Genomic DNA, 21,782 nt, shown 5'->3' on the forward strand with positions numbered 1-21,782 from the left:
CCATTTGGTAAATTATGTATATTCAAATTCCTTACTTACAAGATCAATCATCATGCACAGGACAGTTGTTAAAACATGAATAGAAACTACAAGCTAATAACCGATGAATTTAGTAAAGTAATTGTCACTTAGTTGGTGTGTGTTGCTTTAATCCTTCCATTATATTCTTATCTTGCCTCTATAAGTGAAAATGCCTCTGGTTCGCTGCTATAAAAAAAAGGGAAGACATGCTCTCCAAAGACATTTTGTAAAAGAGCTTCCTCACACAAAGTGCTGGAGGGATTCAGCAGGCCAGGCAGCATCAATGGAAAAAAGTATAGTCAATGTTTCAGGCCAAAATCCTTTGGCAGGATAGGAGAAAAAAGGCTGAGGAGCGGATTTAAAAGGTGGGGGAAGGGGAGAGTGAAACACGAGGTAATAAGTGAAATCTGGAGGGGGAAATGAAGTAAAGAGCTGAGAAGTTGATTAGTGAAAGAGACAGAAAGAAAAATGAGGGGAGGAGCACCAGAGGGAGGCAATGGGTGGGCAAGGAGATAAGGTGAGAGAGGGAAAAGGGGATGGGGAATGGTAGAGGAGGGGGGAAACAGTGGAAGTTTGAGAAGTCAATGTTCATCAGGTTGGAGGCTACCCAGATGGAATACAAGGCGCTGTTCCTCTAACAAAAGTGTAGCCTTATCACAACAGTGAAGAAGGCCATGGATGGACATATCAGATTGGGAAGTAGATTTAAAATGGGCAGCCACTGGGAGATCCTTTTTGATTTGGACCCTCAGTTGCATTGTCCTTTCTTTTCTTATTTCTGCTCTTTGCCTGCTGTGGAAATACAAGACTCATTTCAATTTCAACTGCACCATGCACCAGCCCTGTGCCCTGACTCACTGGCTTACTGAACACCAATAGTTATTCAGATCCAAGAATGCCTTTAATTGATATTATTAAACAGCCAACATTAAAGCAGTTGAAGGACACTGATGCTGATAGCAATTTATCTAAACATCCTGTGCCTTTGGTTTGGATCCTCTAGGCATATGCAATTGAATACTTTGCTGGGAGAAGTATAAAGGGGTAAAAGGCAAGGGCTAGCAGATTGATGAATTGCTCAAGTCAGGGTGTCGTCTGGGCTGCAGCTGTGAGTAGGAAATGGTGGAGTAAAGCTATGAAAGGAATCAACTGACCAGCAATGTGTGACCGAGAAGATGGAGTGTACTTAACTAACAAGAACAAAGCTGTATATGGGTGGAACAAAGAAATGAATAGTGGAAAGAGAATAAAAATATGTGTTTTTTTCCAAGGGTAATAAAGCATGGAAACAGGACATTCAGCTCAACAACTCTGCATTGACCCTTCTCCAAGGATCATCATCTTGATGTGGTGGAGAGATTTGTGAACTGCCAATCACAGCATTCTCTCTGATAGTCCCATTTGCCTGCATTCAGCCCAACCCTCCAAGCCCATCGCCTCCCTCCCTATCCAAATAAATTTTAAATGTTGCAATTATACCTACATTACCCATTTCCTCTGGCAGGTGATTCCAGGTAATCATTATGGTATGACGGTGCATTCAAGTACAACTGCACTAGCATAACAGGGGACAGAATACATGTTTGCATCAGGCCTTTTATGCCAGTAGAGCTGTCCTTGAATACATTATCCTACTATTATTCACATGTGCTCAAGGAGCCAAGATGAGAGGGAAATGGATACGTTGGAAGAAAATGGTATTCTTGTGAAAACTGATCAGAGTGAATGGACTGACCTACTGGTGGTTGTACCTAAAGCAGTCAAAGCCAGGTAGTTGTGTAGAGAGCACGCAGTCACATTAAATTAAGACTTGGATGATGAACAACATCACTTGATGAATTTGAAGACAAAGTTATGAGGCAAGGTGAAATCACCTTTATTCAGGGGTCTGTGGGAGGAGCCACAGGGGCAGTCAGCAGAGGGGCCTGTCCAGACAGTTAACCCAGTTACAACATATATATGGTTTGCCACACAAGCTCTCCTCTACAATCACTCTGAGCACCGGTGCCCTACAAGGCCGTTTACTCAGCCCCCTGCTGCACTCACTGTGCACCCATGATTGTGTAGCCAAGTTTCCATCGAGCCCAATATATAAGTTTGCTGATGACACAACAATTGTAGGCCGTATCTCGGGTAATGATGAGTTTGAGTACAGAGAGGAAATTACGAACATGGTGGCATGGTGCGAAGACAATAACCTATCCCTCAACATCAGCAAGACGAAGGAATTGGTTGTTGACTTCAGAAGGAGTAGCGGACTGCACAACCCAATTTACATCGGTGGTGTGCAAGTGGAACAGGTCAAAAGCTTTAAGTTCCTTGGGGTCAATATCACAAATGACCTGACTTGGTCCAACCAAGCAGAGTTCACTGCCAAGAAGGCCCACCAGCGCCTTTACCTCCTGAGAAAACTGAAGAAATTTGGCCTGTCCCCTAAAATCCTCACTAATTTTTATAGATGCACCGTAGAAAGCATTCTTCTAGGGTGCATCACAACCTGGTATGGAAGTTGTCCTGTCCAAGACCGGAAGAAGCTGCAGAAGATCGTGAACATGGTGCAACACATCACACAAATCAATCTTCCATCCTTGGACTCACTTTACACCGCACGCTGTCGGAGCAGTGCTGCCAGGATAATCAAGGACACGACCCACCCAGCCAACACACTTTTCGTCCCTCTTCCCTCCGGGAGAAGGCTCAGGAGCTTGAAGACTTATAGGGCCAGATTTGGGAACAGCTTTTTTCCAACTGTGATAAGACTGCTGAACGGATCCTGACCCGGATCTGGGCCGTACCCTCCAAATATCCGGACCTGCCTCTCGGTTTTTTTGCACTACCTTACTTTCCATTTTAATATTTTCTATTTATGATTTATAATTTAAGTTTTTAATATTTACTAATTTTAACTATTATTAATATTTTAATATTTAATGTTTGTAATCCAGGGAGTGGGAAGCGCAGAATCAAATATCGCTGTGATGATTGTATGTTCTAGTACCAATTTTTTTGGCGACAATAAAGTATAAAGTATAAGGTATAAATGCAAAGTGGCTGAAGAAGCCAATGTAGGAATAGCAAATTCTATGCAGGTTGTGTGCAGATAGATAGCAGGGAATGTGATGTTCTCCTTCTCCCACCATTTCCAGTGGGTACCCAAATTCTCCGAGGTGCTCCTTAACCATTTAGACCAGTTATGTTCCCAGGATTCTTTCAAGAGAATGGATAGCCGGCATGTTTTTCAAGGAGGCTTTTAGACCATCTTTGAAATGTTTTATATGTTCTTCTAGTAATCTCTTTGTACAACAACTAATATAGAAATTATGTTTAGGATTGGGTGTCTATCATGCAAATGATCTGGTTGATTAGCTGAGTGTATTTCAAGCCTTGATATTTGGGACATACAAGAGCCCACAGAAGCTGGAGTTTGGAGTAACACTCAAAATACTGGAGGGACTCAGCAGGTCAGGTAGCATATGTGGAGGGATGTGGACAGTTGACATTTTGGGTTGAAACCCTTCGTGTAGATTGAAAGGTAGGGCAGAGATAGCCAGTATAAAAAGATGAAGGGAAGGGGTGAAGCAAGATAGAGGTGGGTTCAAGTGAAGTTGAGGCTGATAGGCAGATGGGGGAGAGGAGCATGGGAATAATTCCAGAATCTGGGAAGTTATAAAGGGCTGAAGATGATGGAATCCGAGGTGGGAAGAGGAACCGGTAGGAGGCATGTGTTGGTGATGGGCAGATGGGGAGGGTGGAAGAGGGCAAAGAGACATGGTGATGAGGAGCCTGTAGATCAGGAGGACAGAAAAGGGAGACAGAGAGAAGATCAATTGCTGGGTATTTGAGAATTTAGTGCACATGCTGCCAGGTTGTAGGCTACCTAGGTAGAATAAAAGATGCGTCTCCTCTAGTCTGAGTTTAGCCTCAATTTGATAGTAGATGAGGCCAAGACAAAGAAGGTGATGTGGAAAAGGGAAGGGGAATTGGTCACAGCAGACCTACTTGATGTCAAGGAGACCAAAATAGGAACACTGGATGCAGTAAATAATACTGGGTTATCTGTATGTAGGACTGCCCCACCTGGAAGGGCAACTTAGGGCCTTGGCTGAAGGCAAAGGAGAAAGTGTAATGTAGACTATCTAAACTGAATATAAAGTGTTGATTGATTAGTTTGTATTTTCCCTCACCCTGGCAGTGCAAGAGGCTGAGGACAGATATGTTTGTGTGGAAATGGGGAGGAGAATGACTGATGTTGGAGATGCTGGCCTGGAGGATACTTACCTTGCCAGGGGACTTGGAATGATTTTCTGGAAACAACATTGGTGACCAGCTCCTCTACAGGTGCCTGCTCTAAGATAGTCCATCTCTCAAACTGTACAGCTGGCAATGAGACAGTGAGCATAGTCTGAAGTCTAAAATTCTGATTCTCAAACACTTTTACCTCAGATAACCAAAAGCAAATTGGAATCAGTGTCAACTTCTTCATTTATGTCTGATTTTCCTGATAATTTTTTTTAGGCATCCGTTAGTATTGCAAGACCATGGATCTGTGCTGGAAAGTCTTCACTCTCCAGGGTGCAGGCCTGGGCAAGGTTGTATGAAGACCAGCAGTTGCCCATGCTGCAAGTCTCCCCTTTCCACGACACCGATGTTGTCCAAGGGGGGAGCATTAAGACCTATACAGCTTGGCACCAGTGTCGTCGCAGAGCAACGTGTGGTTAAGTGCCTTGCTCAAGGACACAACACGTTGCTTCAGCTGGGGCTCGAACTCATGAACTTCAGATCGCTAGTCGAATGCTTTAACCACTTGGCCACGTGTCCACTCCTGATAAATGGCTCCTAATATATGGAGGGTAATCCATGTACTCCAGGATCTAGTTATTATGTCACTTTATCTAATTGTTTTATTGACAAAGAGCTAGGTTAGTTGACAATCTTTGCAAATGTCCACTTTCTCATAGGCTTGAATGAATAGATAATAATGTAGAACTTAGTATTTGAATTGGCGTATACGTAGGTGAGATCTACACATCCTTCTATTACAAACTTTATATGCAATCAGGTATAAGAAGTCCAAGCAGAACATTAGCCATATAACCATATAACAATTACAGCACAAAAACAGGCCATCTCGACCCTTCTAGTCCATGCCAGACTCTTACTCTCACCAAGTCCCACCGACCTGCACTCAGCCCAAAACCCTCCATTCCTTTCCTGTCCATATATCTATCCAATTTTACTTTAAATGACAACATCGAACCTGCCTCAACCACTTCTGCTGGAAGCTCGTTCCGCACAGCTACCACTCTCTGAGTAAAGAAGTTCCCCCTCACATTACCCCTAAACTTTTGCCCTTTTGTTTGAATCTCCCCCACTCACAATGGAAAAAGCCTATCCATGTCAACTCCATCTATCCCCCTCATAATTTTAAATACCTCTATCAAGTCCCCCCTCAACCTTCTACGCTCCAAAGAATAAAGACCACACTTGTTCAACCTTTCTCTGTATCTCAGGAGATGAAACCCAGGCAACATTCTAGTAAATCTCCTCTGTACTCTCTCAATTTTGTTGACATCCTTCCTATAATTCGGTGACCAGAACTGTACATAAAACTCTAAATTTGGCCTTACCAATGCCTTGCACAATTTCAACATTACATCCCAACTCCTATACTCAATGTTCTGATTTATAAAGGCCAGCATACCAAAAGCTTTCTTCACCATCCTATCCACGTGAGATTCCACCTTCGGGGAACTATGCACCATTATTTCTAACCTCTGTTCCACTGCATTCTTCAATGCCCTACCATTTACCATGTATGTCCTGTATTAGTGCGGTATCTCCATGCATTCTCAAGACATAACAGAGTGAATTGTAATAAACAGTCCTGTTTTGGGCAGCATTACTTCAGATGATATTATGCATAACAGCTTGCTTGGCTACTGAGTCCATATTACTATTAATGGTCCACACACACCTTCTCTTGTGCAGCAACGTATCCCTGCGCTTCTTACACCCCAAAAGCATATGCTCGCTTCCCTTCAAGACATCAATGCTAATTCCCTTCTTACCAATCTCTGGATAAAATTATTTCTCCTGATCTGCTTAATGATTTTATTTCTGTCCTCAAATTTTGCATTCAAATGGAAACTGCTGTCTTATTAAATCCTTTTATAATTTCCCAAGACTGCATTTCTTTCATATTAAATACTTTTAACTCAATTAAACCTAAGATTCAGAACAACATGACTTGTCTCAACATGGTGATGGAAATGTTTCTATTGCAAGATATTTCATCACAAATTTGTGATCATATCTAAACTGTGTTTGACCTCTTCAAGCAGACAATATGGCTTAGATATATTGTCTTTGGGTATGTAATAAAACTTCTACTGATAGTGCACCTGCCAGCATCAGTCTGGTGTTCAAACTTTCATTAAAGACAAAGACAGCCATCAAAAAAATGGTGAAAATGTGTTAGAATAAAGAATATTGTAACATTGATTAGGAGACGAGAGGTAAATTTTCAAAATTATAAATGGAATCATTTTGCAATTTTGATTATAAGTTTATGTTTTATAAATAAATATATAAGATAAAAGCTCCTATCAAATTTATTAAAATATTGTCACTTCTGGAAAAAATGTACCAAACTTTAAAAACCATATTCAATTCAGAACAAAATTGCTAGAACAACTTCTAACCTTGTTCAGAATGCCCCTTGAAAATAAGATCAATTGCAATCTGCTCAGGATGAAGTTACAGGTATTGTCTTTGGAAATCTTCAATGATTTTCTATGGTGATTATGAAGTGTTTCTATTTGAAGGAGATGGTTATTCTTTAAAGCTGTTGCCTAATTTGTGCAACAAGTGAACAAAAGAAAGAAAAGACACCCTGATGCTTTATATAATTTTACCTGCTTGACAGCCTTCTCCTTCGTATTGTGATGAGCAATGACATTTCACTTCTCCGATATCCAAATCCTCACAGGTTGCTCCAGCCAGGCAAGGACTATCTGCACAAGAGACCGTCGTTGCTAGGGAGACAGTTGTCAGGGAGATGTCAGGGGCATGTACAGAAGAAGGAATAATTGATGGCCAGACATCTGAAACAATAGAAATGTGTGTTATGTGTCAAACATCACAATATTAAAAAAATGAGAACTGTCAGTAAACAATGTCACATGGTAAGATCACTAAATGGAATTTTAGAATGATATAGCTGTGAAAAGGATAATAAAAATGAATAACCTTAAAGCTAGTTCTCCAATTAATCATTATCTCCATTTCAACATACCCAGCCATTTTTTTACTCTCATGATTTATCACCATGAGTAACTAATATTGCAGGAGCAGATCTGATTAAATAAGATGACTTGATACCCTGGTTTCTTATACCTTCCTTCACCATGACATTCTGAGTGAATATCATAAAGCCAGACACAGATATTCTCACTTATTTAAATGTCATTGCCAAAAGCATGTGCTAATGATAAGTCAATTGAATGCAGAGAAGTTCACTGTGAAAAATCAGTGGGATTAAGTTTCTGTAGTGGGATTAACTTTAGTGGCGAGTGTAATGATTTACAGCACCAGCAATCGAGGTTCAATTCCTGCCACTATTTGCATGTTCTCCCTCTGACTGCATGGGTTTCCTCCAGGTGCTCCAGTTTCCTCCCACATCCCAAAGGTTCATGGGTTAGTAAGTTAATTGGTCACTTGGATGTATTTGTGTAGCACAAGCTCATTGGGCTGGAAGGACCCATTAGCTTGCTGTATTTCTAATTAAAAATAAAATAATAATAAAATCTGCTGTAAAAGCAGTGATGTAAGAGTTAATCTAATTTATTACCAAAGTCAGTGCTCCAATCCATGGGTCTTGATCCTTAAGATACAGGACTCAAGGTTCATTGAAACCAGTATTTGTGTTAACCATACAAGTGGCACAATGGAAGATTCTCAGGTGTTATACAAGGAAGAAAACTGCCATTGTCAGTTAAACAATTTACACAATTGTGCCATGCTGTGTTGGCACTGGAGGTATGATGAAACATGCGGGCTGCCCTGCACAATCCTCACTGATGTGATTTGATGCATAACAATACATTTCACTGTACATTTTGATATTTCAATGTGCATGTGACATATAAAGCTAATTTTCTAATCAGCATTTTCTGTGCATTGCTCCAGATTTCTAGCATCCACAGAATCTCTAGTGTCTAGCTCATTTTCAGACTATGCTTAAGTCTCAAAATTCAAACAAGATTGCACTTAGGTTGATATAACCATAGCAACAGTGCAGAATCCCACTACATTTGCAATTACCAAAGTAATGGCCAACTAATGCATCATCCACAATACATGTTGTACAGTGTCTCTAGCATTACAAATATTCCCAACACTTCTCATCTCTCCACTGAAGTTGGGTGAAAGAATCATGATTGGAAAAGTTTTCTATTTCAAACTGTTTTAAAGTGGAAGAGAGAAATATTTGACAAGAAAATTCTAAAGCACAGGGCAATACACACATAAAGTACAGGAGGAACTCAGTAGGTCAGGCATTATATATGGAGAGGAATAAATAGTCGATATTTCAGGTCAAAAACATTTGTCAGGGCTGGAGAGGAAGGGGGAAGAATCAAGAATAAGGAAGAGTACAAACTGGCAGGTGATAGAGGTGACGGATACAGTGAGTGGGTGGGTGGGGGGTTGAAGTGGGAAGCTGGACGGTGTTACGTAGAAAAGGTAAAGTGCTGAAGAAGGAGGAATCTAATAGGAGAGGAGAATGGACCATGGGAGAAAGGGAAGAGAGAAAATCGAAGGGTACCTGAGGAAGGTGAAGCTAGGGACCCCAACAAACTCAGCAGAGTGAGAAAATGGACAAATTTGGAGGAAAATCGAGTTAAGATTTATTGAAGGTTACAGAGCAAAGAAGCCATACTACCAGTTTCCTGGACAGCTTCTATCCCACTGTTATCAGCTTCAAAAGACCTCTTGTAGGATAAAATGGACTCTCAAACTCACAATCAACATTGTTATGATCAGGCACTTTATTGTTTACCAGTGCTGCACTTTCTTTGTAAGCGTATCACTTCATTCTGCATGTTACTGTTTTACCCTGTTCTACCTCAATGAAATATGTAATGATGTGATCTGCATGAAAAGTAAGCAAGACAAACTTTTCACTGTATCTTCGTAAGTGACAATGATAAACCAATACTAATACCTAGTGTCACTCCTGTACACCTTGGGAATTTTGCAAGCATATTATCTTAGAAGTGCCTCTGAGCATTGGCAGCCTTAATAGTATCATCTATGTAATTATTGCAATAGGGTGCCAACTTACATTATTTGCTAAACTTATAGCAAAGCAAAAACTAACAATCTCAAACTATTAGGTGCAAGTACGGAATTAAATGATGCAGTAAAAGCAGCTGTTAAGGTGTGTACTGGGGCAGGAATGAATGTTAAAGGATTTGGGATGGTAAAAGCCAATACTTCGTTACCTCAGTAAGGGTGACACTTCCGTCCCTCCTTCCTCTTCCCTTAAGAACATCCTTAGAAGCCAGGGCATTTAACATATATCCTAACATTCAACTCTATGCCACAGATGGCTATGGAGGCCAAGTTGCTGGGTATTTAAGGTGGAAGTTGTTAGCTTCTTGATTAGTGGAGGTGTTAAGGATTACAGGGAGAAAGCAGGAGAGTGGTGTTGACAGCAACAACAGATCAGCCATGATGGAATGGCAGAGTAGTTTAGATTGGCCAAGTGGGATAATTCTACTCCTATGTCTTATAGTTTCATGATCTGGTTTTAGATGACATTAAACTGCCGTGAAGCATCTTCTGCGTTGAAGAAAAGTTGTTGTTTGTTATTCAAATCTGTCTGCAAATTGGACATTTAGTTTATCCATTGAAAGGGAAACATAATGAGATGTTCTGAGGATGGTGGGGATGGGTGGGCAAGGTGCTAAATACGTATTGGTCACTTCCCTTGAACAACATTAACCTTCTGACACCCGAGTCTGTGATTCAAAGACAGAATGAAATTACACATTGAATGAAAATTTGAAGAACTGCAGTTGCTGGGAAGCTGAAGAGAAAACAGAAAATGCCACAAAACACTCAGCAGGTCTGGCAGCATCTATGAAGGGAAATGAACAGTCGACATTTCAAGCCAAAACCCTTCACCAAGACTACAACGGAAGCAGGTAGAAGCCAGAATAAGAAGGTGAAGGGGTGGAGAGGGACAAATACATGTTGGTAAGTGTAAGGTGAGACTAGGTGAGGGATGAAGTGGGTGGGTGAAAGGTGGGATGAAGTAAGAAGCTGGAAACTGATTGGTGGAAGAGGTTTAGGGATGAAGAAGAAGGGTAGTGGATAATGGAAGAAAAGAAAAGAGGAGGGAACCAAAGGGAGGTGATGGGCAAGTGAGGAGAAGAGAAGGGGTTAGAAGGAATCCAGAATGAAGAATGGGGAAAAAAAAGAGAAGGGGGAGATGGGGGAAATTAATGGAAATTAGAAAAATTGATTTTCATGCAATCATGTTGAAGGCTGCCCATGATGTATTGTCCCTCCAACCAATGTGTACTCACCATGACAGTAAATGAGGTCATTGACTGACATGTAGGTATGGGAATGGGAAGTTGAATTGAAATGGGTAGTCACTGGGAACTCCCACCTTCTGTGGCAGGTGGAGCAAAGGTGCCTGATGAAGCAGTCTACCAATCTATGTTGAGTCTCACCATTGTAGAGGAGGCCGCACTAGGAACACCATATATAGGAAATGACACCAACAGACTGAAGGTGAAGTGTTGTCTCATCTGGAAGGACAGTTTGGGGCTGTGAATGGTGGTGGGGGAGGAGGTGTAGGGGCAAGTATAGCACATCCTTAGGGATAAGCTCTTGGAGAAAGGTCAGTGGGGAGGGTTGAGTGGTCAAGGGATCATGTAGAGAGCAATCATTATGGAGAGCCAAAAGTGAGGTGGGTGGTGGTAGGGAAAGATGTGCTTAATGGTAGGATTCCATTTTTAATATATCAAAATAAGCATTATGATCCTGTTGTGCATGATGGATATTGCACAGAATGATGCTGTCGATAAGGAGGCCCGTGTGGTGGTAGGTAGGGACCTTGGCAACCCTGTCCCTGTTATAGCAGCAGGATGATGGGTGAAGGGGGATGTGTGGGAAATGGTGTAGATGTAGCATTGATCGTATAATGTACTCGTATTGGTTTACTGTTGTTACATGAACCAAGATACAGTGAAAAGTTTGTCTTGCAGACTGTCTATGCAGATCAAATCACCACACAGTGCATTGAGCTAGAATAAGGTAAAACAATAACAATCCAGAATAAAAGAGTAAAAGCTACCGAAAATGTACACTGCAGGTAACCAATAAGGTGCAAGATCATATTGAGGTAGATTGTAAGGCTCAGAGTTCATCTTATCGCACGAGAGGTCCATTCAAGGGTCTGATAACAGTTGGATAGAAGCTGTCCTTGAACCTGGTGCCACATGCTTTGGGGCTTTTATATGTCCGGCCCAATGGGAGAGTGGAGAAGTGAGAATGACCAGGTCGGGTGGTGTCTTTGATTTACTGGCTGCTTTACTGAGACAGCAAGAAGTATAGTGAGAGCCCATAGAGAGGAAGCTAGTTCCTGTAACGTTCTCACACGAGGAAATCTGCAGATGCTGGAAATTCAAGCAACACACATAAAAAATGCTGGTGAACGCAACAGGCCAGGCAGCATCTCTAGGAAGAGGTACAGTCGACGTTTCGGGCCGAGACCCTTCATCAGGACTAACTGAAAGAAGAGATAGTCAGAGATTTGAAAGTGGGAGGGGGAAAGGGAGATCTGAAATGATAGGAGAAGACAGAAGGGGAAGGGATGGAGCTAAGAGCTGGAAAGTTGATTGGCAAAAGGGATACGAGGCTGGAGAAGGGAGAGGATCATGGGATCATGCCTCGTATCCCTTTTGCCAATCAACTTTCCAGCTCTTAGCTCCATCCCTTCCCCTCCTGTCTTCTCCTATCATTTCAGATCTCCCCCTCCCCCTTCCACTTCCAAATCGCTTACTATCTCTTTTCTCAGTTAGTCCTGACGAAGGGTCTCGGCCCAAAACGTCGACTGTACCTCTTCCTATAGATGCTGCCTGGCCTGCTGCGTTCACCAGGATTTTTTTATGTATGTTCCTGTAATGTGCTGTGAGATTAGTTACCAATTTTCACCTAATCAGCATATTGTTTCACTTGTATACAATACCAAAGCTCTCTGAAATTGTCTAGCAAGACACTCAGTTTAAGGGCAATTAAAGGTGGGCAGTAAATGCTGAAAAGGTAATAAATAAAATGAAACAGACTGGCCTATATTGTCAATAAGACCAATACTTTCTTCTCGAGGTATATTAGCTGTACAACTCCACCCATGCCCAATGTCCTAATCTATATCCATCAGGAGTAAGAATTTGATTTCGTATTGCATTTGTTTCGGGGCAGCGTGTCACTAACCATACAAATTTGCATTGGAAGGGAAATTGTGCAGCATCACATCATAAGAAATAGGAGCAGATTTAGGCTATTCAGCCTATCGAGTCTGCCCCGCCATTCCATAGTGACTGGTTTATTGTCCCTCTCAACCGCATTCTCCAGCCTTCTCCACATAACCTTCGAGGCCCTTACTGAAGAAGAACCTAACGACCTCTGCTTTAAATATACCCAATGACTTGGCCTACATGGCCATCTGTGGCAATGAATTCCACAGATTCACTACCATCTGGCAAAATAAATTCCTCCTTATCTCTGTTCAAAAAGATCATCCCCGTATTCTGAGTCTGTGCCATCTGGTCCTAGACTCCATCACTTTGAAAACATCCTCCCTAGGATGATAACCTACTCTAACTAGGCCTTCCAATGTTCCATAGGTTTCAATGAGATCCCCCTTCATTTTTCTGAACTCCCATGTGTACAGAACCAGAGCCATCAAATACTCCTTATATGTTAACCTTTTCATTCCTGGCATAATTTTTGTGAACCTCCTCTGGATTCTCTCCAATTTCATCACATTCTTTCTTAGATAAGGGACCAAAAACTGCTCACAATACTCCACGTGAATTCTGTCACATGAACACTATTGGGTTAAAAATTCATCCTGCACTCTTATTGAAGATTAAGAGGTAAGCTGATTGTACTGTTAAAGATGATTAGAAGGAGTCAATTGACTAGGTCAAATTTTGGCTTTACAAAAATGTAGGAGCTGTTCCTTTCACATATGCTACTGAAAATCTGAAAGGCTCTCCCGTCAAAACTGTTGAATGGAAATTTCAGAACTGGTACTGTTAGATTGTTTATTGGGTAAGTTCACAGTAAGTTCATGAAAGGTTAAAACAACATTCTATGTACTAAATAATTGCTGGTACAGAATCAAGAGTAGGAGTTACTTTTTCTTCACCAATGGAAACTTTTGGGCATTTTGTTCTGAAATTATGGTCATTACTTGGCATTTTACTCTGTGACATTTTCCACAATTATATTCTCTCTTAAAATATCTGTTATGTTGAATGCACAGGAAGATTCTGTTCTTTAAAGGATGAATTTATTTTCTTTCAACTAATGGTCAGTGAATTGGAGTTTTCTTAATAGTTGTAGTGATTTGCAATCTGACATTTCCAAAGCTCAGGCAAGTTTGAAAGCAAAACACAAATATCTTTCTGACAGGAAGCTTCTTCTGATTAGATTCACAAATAAAAATAATCTTCCAGCATCAAAAAGAAAAATGCCAAATTCAGAATAGGTTATCGGCACTTCAAAGCAATAACACAGGCCATTTTCCCCATCAAACAGATCAGATAGCATCTGTAGAGAGAGAAATACGAGTTAAATTTTCCTGTCACACTGGGAAAAAGAAAGAACTTTAAGTCTTAACTTTCAAAGAGGATAGGTCAAAGAAAAAAATTCTGATGAATTAGGTCGAGAATTGACATATTGACGCAAACAGCTGTCTGAAAGATTGAGGGCACAGAAAGAAAATGAATAAATGCACATGTAAAAGTTGTGAAATGAAAGTCAGAGATGGGACAATGCATATTAGGTAGTGTTATCAGGGAGTAAAAAACTGAATTAATCCAGATGGATGATCCGAACAATAAACTTTGTTCCTTATTCCACAAATGCTGCATGACCTACTGAATGTTTTCAGCATTTTCTCTTTTTACTTCAGAGTTCTAGGATCTGTATTTTTATTATTTCCATTGTTAGTGTTCTGTACTATATTGGGAGCCACAATCTCTCTCTACCCCCATAGTCACTTTGTTCTTTCTGTAGAGAATGGAGAACCATCATTACCCATTCCCGTTCTCTTCACCCCAGTTCGCTCTCATAAAGTAAGAATTCTTTTGGTTTGGGGCAAAGGAATATTAGTATCTTCATATTAGAGCAATCCTCCCATCATCTGGAGAAACATATAAAAGTTTGCATGGAAAGGTAAAGCAGGTCATTAAAAGAGAAATGGAGGTATGTCCTAATAAAATGTCTCATCCCAAAATGTTGACTCTTTATTCCTTTCCATTGATGCTGCCTGACCTGCTGAGCTCTTCTAGCATTTTGTGTGTGTTACAATGGAAGGTGGAATATGTGAATAAGGAACTTTTGCTTTGACTATACCAGGCACCATTAAGGCTATACATGTAGTTGGTCTTTATTTCTTTCATTTAAACATGGTCTTTTTAATTAAGGAATGATTTACCTGCCTTAGCAGAACTGCAGCCAAGATTCGCTTATTAGATTCTAGGGATGAGGAATTTGTTTAGGAGGAAAAGAATAAGCTCTTCAGGACTGAGATAAATAAGGGATATAGCTTCAAGATTCAGGGGAGCAGACTTAGGACAAAGATGAGGAGGAACCACTTTTCCTAGTGAATCTGTCGAATTTTCTGCCCATATGGTAGTAGTAGAAGATACCTCATTAAGTATATTTAAGACATAGTTAGATTGTTGCATGTTCTACATTGAAATGATCTCAAACACAAAATAATCTGCGGATGCTCCGTCTGCCACAACAGACAGGATCTCCCAGTAGCCACCCACTTCAGCTCTGCTTCCCACTCTCATTCAGATATGTCCATACATGGCCTCCTCTACTTCTATGATGAGGCTAAACTCAGGTTGGAGGAGCAACACCTCATATACCGTCTAAGTAGTCTCCAGCCCCTTGGTATGAACATAGAATTCTCCAACTTCCAGTAATTCCCTCCCCCTCCCTTCCTCTACCCCTATGCCACTCTGCCCCCTCCCCCCAGCTGCCTATCACCTCCCCCATGGTTCTGCCTCCTTCTACTACCCATTGTGTTTTCCCCTATTCCTTCTTCACCTTTCCTGCCTATCACCTCCCTGCCTCTCTTCCCCCCCACACCTTTATCTTTCCCCTTACTGGTTTTTCACCTGGAACCTACCAGCCTTCTCCTTCCCACCCTTCCCCTACCTTTTTTATAGGGCCTCTTTCCCTTCCCTCTACAGTCCTGACAAAGGGTTCTGGCCTGAAACATCGACTGATCTTTTCCACGGATGCTGCCCGACCTGTTGAGTTCCTCCAGCGTGTTGTGAGTGTTGCCTTGAAATGATCTCAGCAGTGGAGAGTTCAGGCCATTCTATTAGTATTTCCCTACTAGAAAATTTCCTTGTCCCAAGAATCAAGCAAGTGAACATTGTTTGCAGTTTCTACTAAGACAGACATATTCTTCTTTAATTAAAGAATCCAAGACTTAATTAGATTGCATTGTCTAAGTTGAAGTTATCTGTCTTGTACAACTATGACACAGAATGCCATTTTTTCATTTAACAAGCAGAGAGTGAGGGAGCAGTACTGAAGGAACCCCAAATCCCTCAGGGGAGCTGTTGAAGTTCACTGTGCAACTATCACTATGAAGCCCTTGCAGTGTTGTGATCAGCAAGAGCCACTGTACAGACACTGAGGTAGACCTCAACTTCCTCTGCTCTCCACCTGGTCCATGAGTCCCATCTGATGCCAAGATTGATCAAGGAACATAGGGTCCAGAATATGATTGGCACCAGGGTCTAGACTGGCACCATAGGCCAGAGTGAGCCTGAGAAAAAAATGGTATTAGGGATTTGATGGGAGCTGGAATCAGGGACAGATGTCCAAGACAGATGTATAAGACTGTCCAATATCAAAGAACAAATGATGGACACATCCAGAGAGACAGACACGGGACCAAAGCACCAAAATCTATGTCTGTTCTGTTGGGTAAGATCTGGGGAGCAGAACTGGCAGGGACCTGTACAGGTCTGTCACTGTACAGTACTGGCTGGGACAGACTTGTCAGTATAAAACACTGGGGTGCAGTACTGATGGGGATGGATCTGTTTGTGTATAATACCAGGGAACAGTACTAGTCTGGACAAATCTTTCACAGTACAACACTGAAGCACTACAAGAGAATACTGAAGTAATTGTTTTTGGTGCCAAAAAAGAACGATTAAAAGTCAGTGCTCACTTAGGATCCCTGTTGTTACAGACCAAAAACCAAGCCAGAAACCTCGCTGTTATGATGGAATCTGACTTAAACTTTAACTACCACATTAAGACAATTATAAAGTCAGCCTACACTCATCCTAAAAATATAGCAAGAGTTAAAGGGCTTATGTTTCAGCAGGGTCTAGTAAAACCCAACCATGCATTTATTTTTAGTAGGCTTGATTTCTGTAATGCCGTTTTCACAGGTCTCTGTAAAAAAAATCCCTCAGACAGCCGCAGCTCATGCAGAACGTTGCTGCCAGAGTCCTCACTAAGACAAAGAAAGTGGAACCTATCACTCCAGTTCTCAGATCACTACATCGACTTCCTGTCCATTGGAGGATTGACTTTAAAATATTACTATAAAGCACTGAATGCTCTAGAGCCAAAATACATCTCTGATCTCCTGCTGCATTATGAACCTTCCCGAGCTCTCAGGTCACCTGGGGCAGGTCTGCTTACCGTCCCCAGGGTCAAAACTAAACACGGTGAGGCAGCTTTTAATTACAATGCTCCACATATCTGGAATAATCTTTCAGACAATCTGAAATCTGCCGCAACTTGAAGCTCTTTTAAATCGAGGCTTAAAACTTTTCTTTTCGCTGTAGTTTTAATTAGAATCTCTTGCACTGTAACTTCAATTTATCGTATATACTTTTTGTGATTTTATTCTCATATATTTTGTCTGAAATTTGATATTTGGATTTTATATCTTGTTCTATGTAAAGCACTTTGAATTGCCTTGTGTTTCAAAAGTGCTATACAAATAAACTTGCTTGCATTTTTGCTTACAGTACTGGTGGGAATGGGTCAATCAATATACAACACTGAGGCAGAGTAGTTATGGGGAAGGGTCTATCACTGTGTAACATTGGGGTAATAGGGCTAGTGGGGATGGGTCTATCAATGCATAACACTGAGGGACTGTACTGGTCGGCTCAAGCCTACCACTGTATGTGGACATGAGCTGGAAGGCATACTTGCGTATCCTTTTGTTACTCAATGAGGAAAAAGACTGAAAGACGTGCATCCTTATGTGTCTTTGAAATATAGAGCATAAAACATTATGGCACAATACCAACCTTTGGCCTATAAACCTACTCCAGAATCAATCTAACCTTTCCCTTCCACAAAGCCCATAACCTTCCAATTTCCTCACATCCTATCCAAGAGTCTTAGAAATGTCCTTAATATATCTGCCTCCACCGCAACCCTGGCAGTGAATTCAAGGCACCTCTGTGTAAAAGACCTATCCCTGACATCTCCCCTAAACTTCCTACTGTTCATCTGGTATTGTCATTCTTAAAACGTCAAGGTTCTTCCTTTTGTGCACATAAAAGCTCCCATGGTACTATTGCTAAGAACAGTAGATGTCATAGTCATGGAGTCACACATCTCCAAAACAGGTCCCTCGGCCATCATCTCTGCAGCCATCATCCAGCACTTTATTCTTCAATCACCCACCAATATATAGGCTAGTTACCAGCCAATGCACCGAAAGGAAGCCTGTGAGGTAGATGGAAGCAGGCAGAATATTCAGTCAGCAATGACTGGATGGGCTGCAGGGCCTGGTTCTGTGCTCTGGTACTTTATGCTGCAGTACTCTATGACCATGGGAGCATGCAAACTCTGCACAAAGAGCACCTGAAATCGAGATTGGATACAGGATGTGGAACTATGAGGCAGCAAAATACACTCGGTAGAACTTTATTAGGTACTGCATGTCCATAATAAACTATTGAGTGTGCGTTCACGATCTTCTGCTTCTGTAGTCTATCCACTTTGAAGTTCAACGTGTTGTGTGTTCTGATGTGCTCTTCTGCATGCCATTATTGTTTGCACCATTCTCTGTGAAGTCCAGAGACTGTTTTGGATGAAAATTCCAGGAGATCAGCAGTTTTTAAGAAATTTAAACCACCCCACCTGGAACTAACATTCATTCTATGGTCAAAGTCACTTATATCACAGTTCTTCCTCATTCTGGTGTTTGGTCTGAACAACAGCTGAACCTCTTGACCATGTCTGCATGCTAATATACAACTGAGTTGCTACCACATAATCGACTGATTAGATAACTGCATTAATGAGCAGGTGTATAAGTGCACCTAATGAAGTTATCATTGATTATATTGTGAGCCATGTAGCTAGCTGCCCAGGGATATGTTCTCCCTGGAAATCTGAGATTTATTTATCTTGCAGTCTATAATGATCAATACAGATTTTCTGGACACATTTTTATTTGTAGGACCTTACGGTCTGTCTTAAAACATTCCCTACATGAACAGACTCCATTTCTGTGCAACAGTTCCACCTCCAGAACATTCAGCTATCTGAATCAGTACCAGTTCTGCAGTGGTGTCCTGTTCTGAGTTTTGATTAGTATATATCCTGATAAGCAGCCTGAATATCATCGTTTGTCAGTTTGAGTCATTGACCTTGTTGCATTGTCACGGTTTAATATAGAACAAAATAAGTAAATAGTGCCCTTCACAATGCCCCACAGCAGCTTATTTCCAAGAAGTACATGTTAAAGTGCTATTCACTGTGATAATGTAGGAAATATGTGAGTGCTTTCAATAAGTTACGGTTGACATTATGACATGGGGGCAGTTTATTGTTATTGAAAAGAGCAGAAATTCTCCTTGATAACTGCAAATTTCCTGGTTCATTGTATCCAATTTCCAATGGTGTTTCAAAGGAAAATGACTTTGTTTTCCACATGTTGTATTGAGATAAATGCCCCCTTGATTCAAATAACAGCACTTTGAATTTGATGCAGAAAGCTCTTGCCTTGAGAAAGCTCAAATCCTTGAGAACATATGGTTAGGCTGACAGTCCAATGTCAGACTAAGAGTGAACTGCACCATTGTTCATTCCATTACAGATATCTGAATGGGGTATAGAAACATAGAAACATAGAAACATAGAAAATAGGTGCAGGAGTAGGCCATTCGGCCCTTCGAGCCTGCACCGCCATTTATTATGATCATGGCTGATCATCCAACTCAGAACCCAGCCTTCCCTCCATACCCCCTGACCCCTGTAGCCACAAGGGCCATATCTAACTTCCTTTTAAACATAGCTAATGAACTGGCCTCAACAGTTTGCTGTGGCAGAGAATTCCACAGATTCACCACTCTCTGTGTGAAGAAGTTTTTCCTAATCTCGGTCCTAAAAGGCTTCCCCTCTATTCTCAAACTGTGACCCCTCATTCTGGACCTCCCCAACATCGGGAACAATCTTCCCGCATCTAGCCTGTCCAATCCCTTTAGGATCTTATACGTTTCAATCAGATCCCCCCTCAATCTTCTAAATTCCAACGAGTACAAGCCCAGTTCATCCAGTCTTTCTTCATATGAAAGACCTGCCATCCCAGGAATCAATCTGGTGAACCTTCTTTGTACTCCCTCTATGGCAAAGATGTCTTTCCTCAGATTAGGGGACCAAAACTGCACACAATACTCCAGGTGTGGTCTCACCAAGGCCTTGTACAACTGCAGTAGTACCTCCCTGCTCCTGTACTCGAATCCTCTCGCTATAAATGCCAGCATACCATTCGCCTTTTTCACCGCCTGCTGTACCTGCATGCCCACTTTCAATGACTGGTGTATCAAATGGGCACTTTGCTCTCTCAGCTGGCTACACTATTCCATTTAAATTTCAGAGATGTACTGCTCCCAGCCCACCACCCCCGTGCTCCAGTAAACAGCTGTTCATTACTAACTTCACTGAAATAGCTTATCTGGTCGTTATCAAATTGCAGTTAGTCGGATGCATACAAAATGTTGGAGGAACTCAGCAGGTCAGGGCAGCACCTAATGGAAAGGAATAAAGAGTCGACATTTTGGACTGAGACCCTTCAGCAACCTGAATTTATTGTCTTGGCTCAAAATGTTGACTCTTTGTTTCTTCCCTTAGATGCTGACTGACTTGCAGAGTTCCTAAAGCATTTTGCGTATGTTACTCTGGATTTCCAGCTTCTGCACAATCACTTGTGTTTATGCATTTAGTGGGAAATCACTACACACAAACTAACTGTGGCTTGTCACAGTTTAAAACTATCACTATGCTTCCAAGGAACAGATTTAGTTTTAAAACACTTTGGCACATGTGGAAGATCTGAAAGTTCCTATGTGTATGAACATTTTTATTTTGATTAGTTTTTTTCTGATGGTGCAGACAAGGTTAATGTGTATTGTATATTAAATGTCACTTAGAACATAGTCACGGTAATCACAGAAAGCAGAGACAAGTGTCGGCACCTTTCCAATGACAGAAATGCAAAATAAGAAGAAGATTCTGCATGTTCTGACCTAGGAATCCTACTTAGTCTAGGACTGAAGTATGACAATTGAAATGTTCAAAAAATCTGTATTATTTTTATGTTTTTTTATTAACAATAACATGAAAAAGAAGTATAAAACATACAGAAAAATGAGCTTGACTCCAATATTATTTTGTGTCAAGTCTGTCAGGACATTCCAGGGATGGAAGCTTTGTATTGCACTATCTGGTGAGCAGCCATCACTTGGATTACATTGTTGGACTCAAGCTGGTGGATGTCGACCAAAATTGGCCCTAGCAGCAGGATAGGTAAGAAGAGGAATACAGAGGCCTGACCAACCAATCTGTAAGCAAGCTCAGTCCAACCAGCAATCTTAGATTTCTCTTCTCCTTTACCACTTGTAACCCACATATTATCTTCTCTAAGCATTCTTCCAGATTTTTGACCCACCATGTTTCTAATTATTTGCCATAATTAAAGTTCACACAACAATATTTCCTTCATTCTGGTAGCAAAACTTCTTTCATGTTGCCACCATTGAGCACATCTACATGGAGCACTGTCACTGGAAAGCAGCGTCCATCATCAAAGACCTGCACCATCCAGGACACGATCCCTTCTAGCTGCGGCCTCACAGGAGTCTTGGTCCTACAATTCCAGGTCAAGGAACAGTTATTAATCATTATCCATCAGACTCTTGAACCCAATGGGATAACTTCACTCAACCCATCACTGAACTGTTCCCACAATGTACAGATTCACTTTCAAGGACTCTTCATCTCATATTCTCAATATTTATTGCTTATTTTACTTATTAGTATTAGTATTATTTCTTTTTCATTTTTTTATTTGCACAATCGGTTGGCTTTTGCACACAGGTTGTCTGCCCAGTTGATATGGTCTTTTATTGATTCCATTATGTTTATTGGGTCTATTGAGTATGCCTGCA

General features: G+C 41.2%; 1 protein-coding gene across 1 annotated transcript in view; it reads right to left on the bottom strand.

Annotated features, from left to right (window-relative positions):
- The window catches only part of LOC134357340 (protein eyes shut homolog), a 641,949-nt gene that overhangs the window by 281,803 nt on the left and 338,364 nt on the right, over positions 1 to 21,782 (bottom strand). Inside the window, exon 12 of the mRNA XM_063068783.1 lies at positions 6,936 to 7,124. Coding sequence (XP_062924853.1) covers positions 6,936 to 7,124 — 189 coding nt within the window. The remainder of the gene's footprint in view (positions 1 to 6,935; positions 7,125 to 21,782) is intronic.

Source organism: Mobula hypostoma, chromosome 2 (genome assembly GCF_963921235.1).
Source record: "Mobula hypostoma chromosome 2, sMobHyp1.1, whole genome shotgun sequence".
NCBI lineage: Eukaryota > Metazoa > Chordata > Chondrichthyes > Myliobatiformes > Myliobatidae > Mobula > Mobula hypostoma.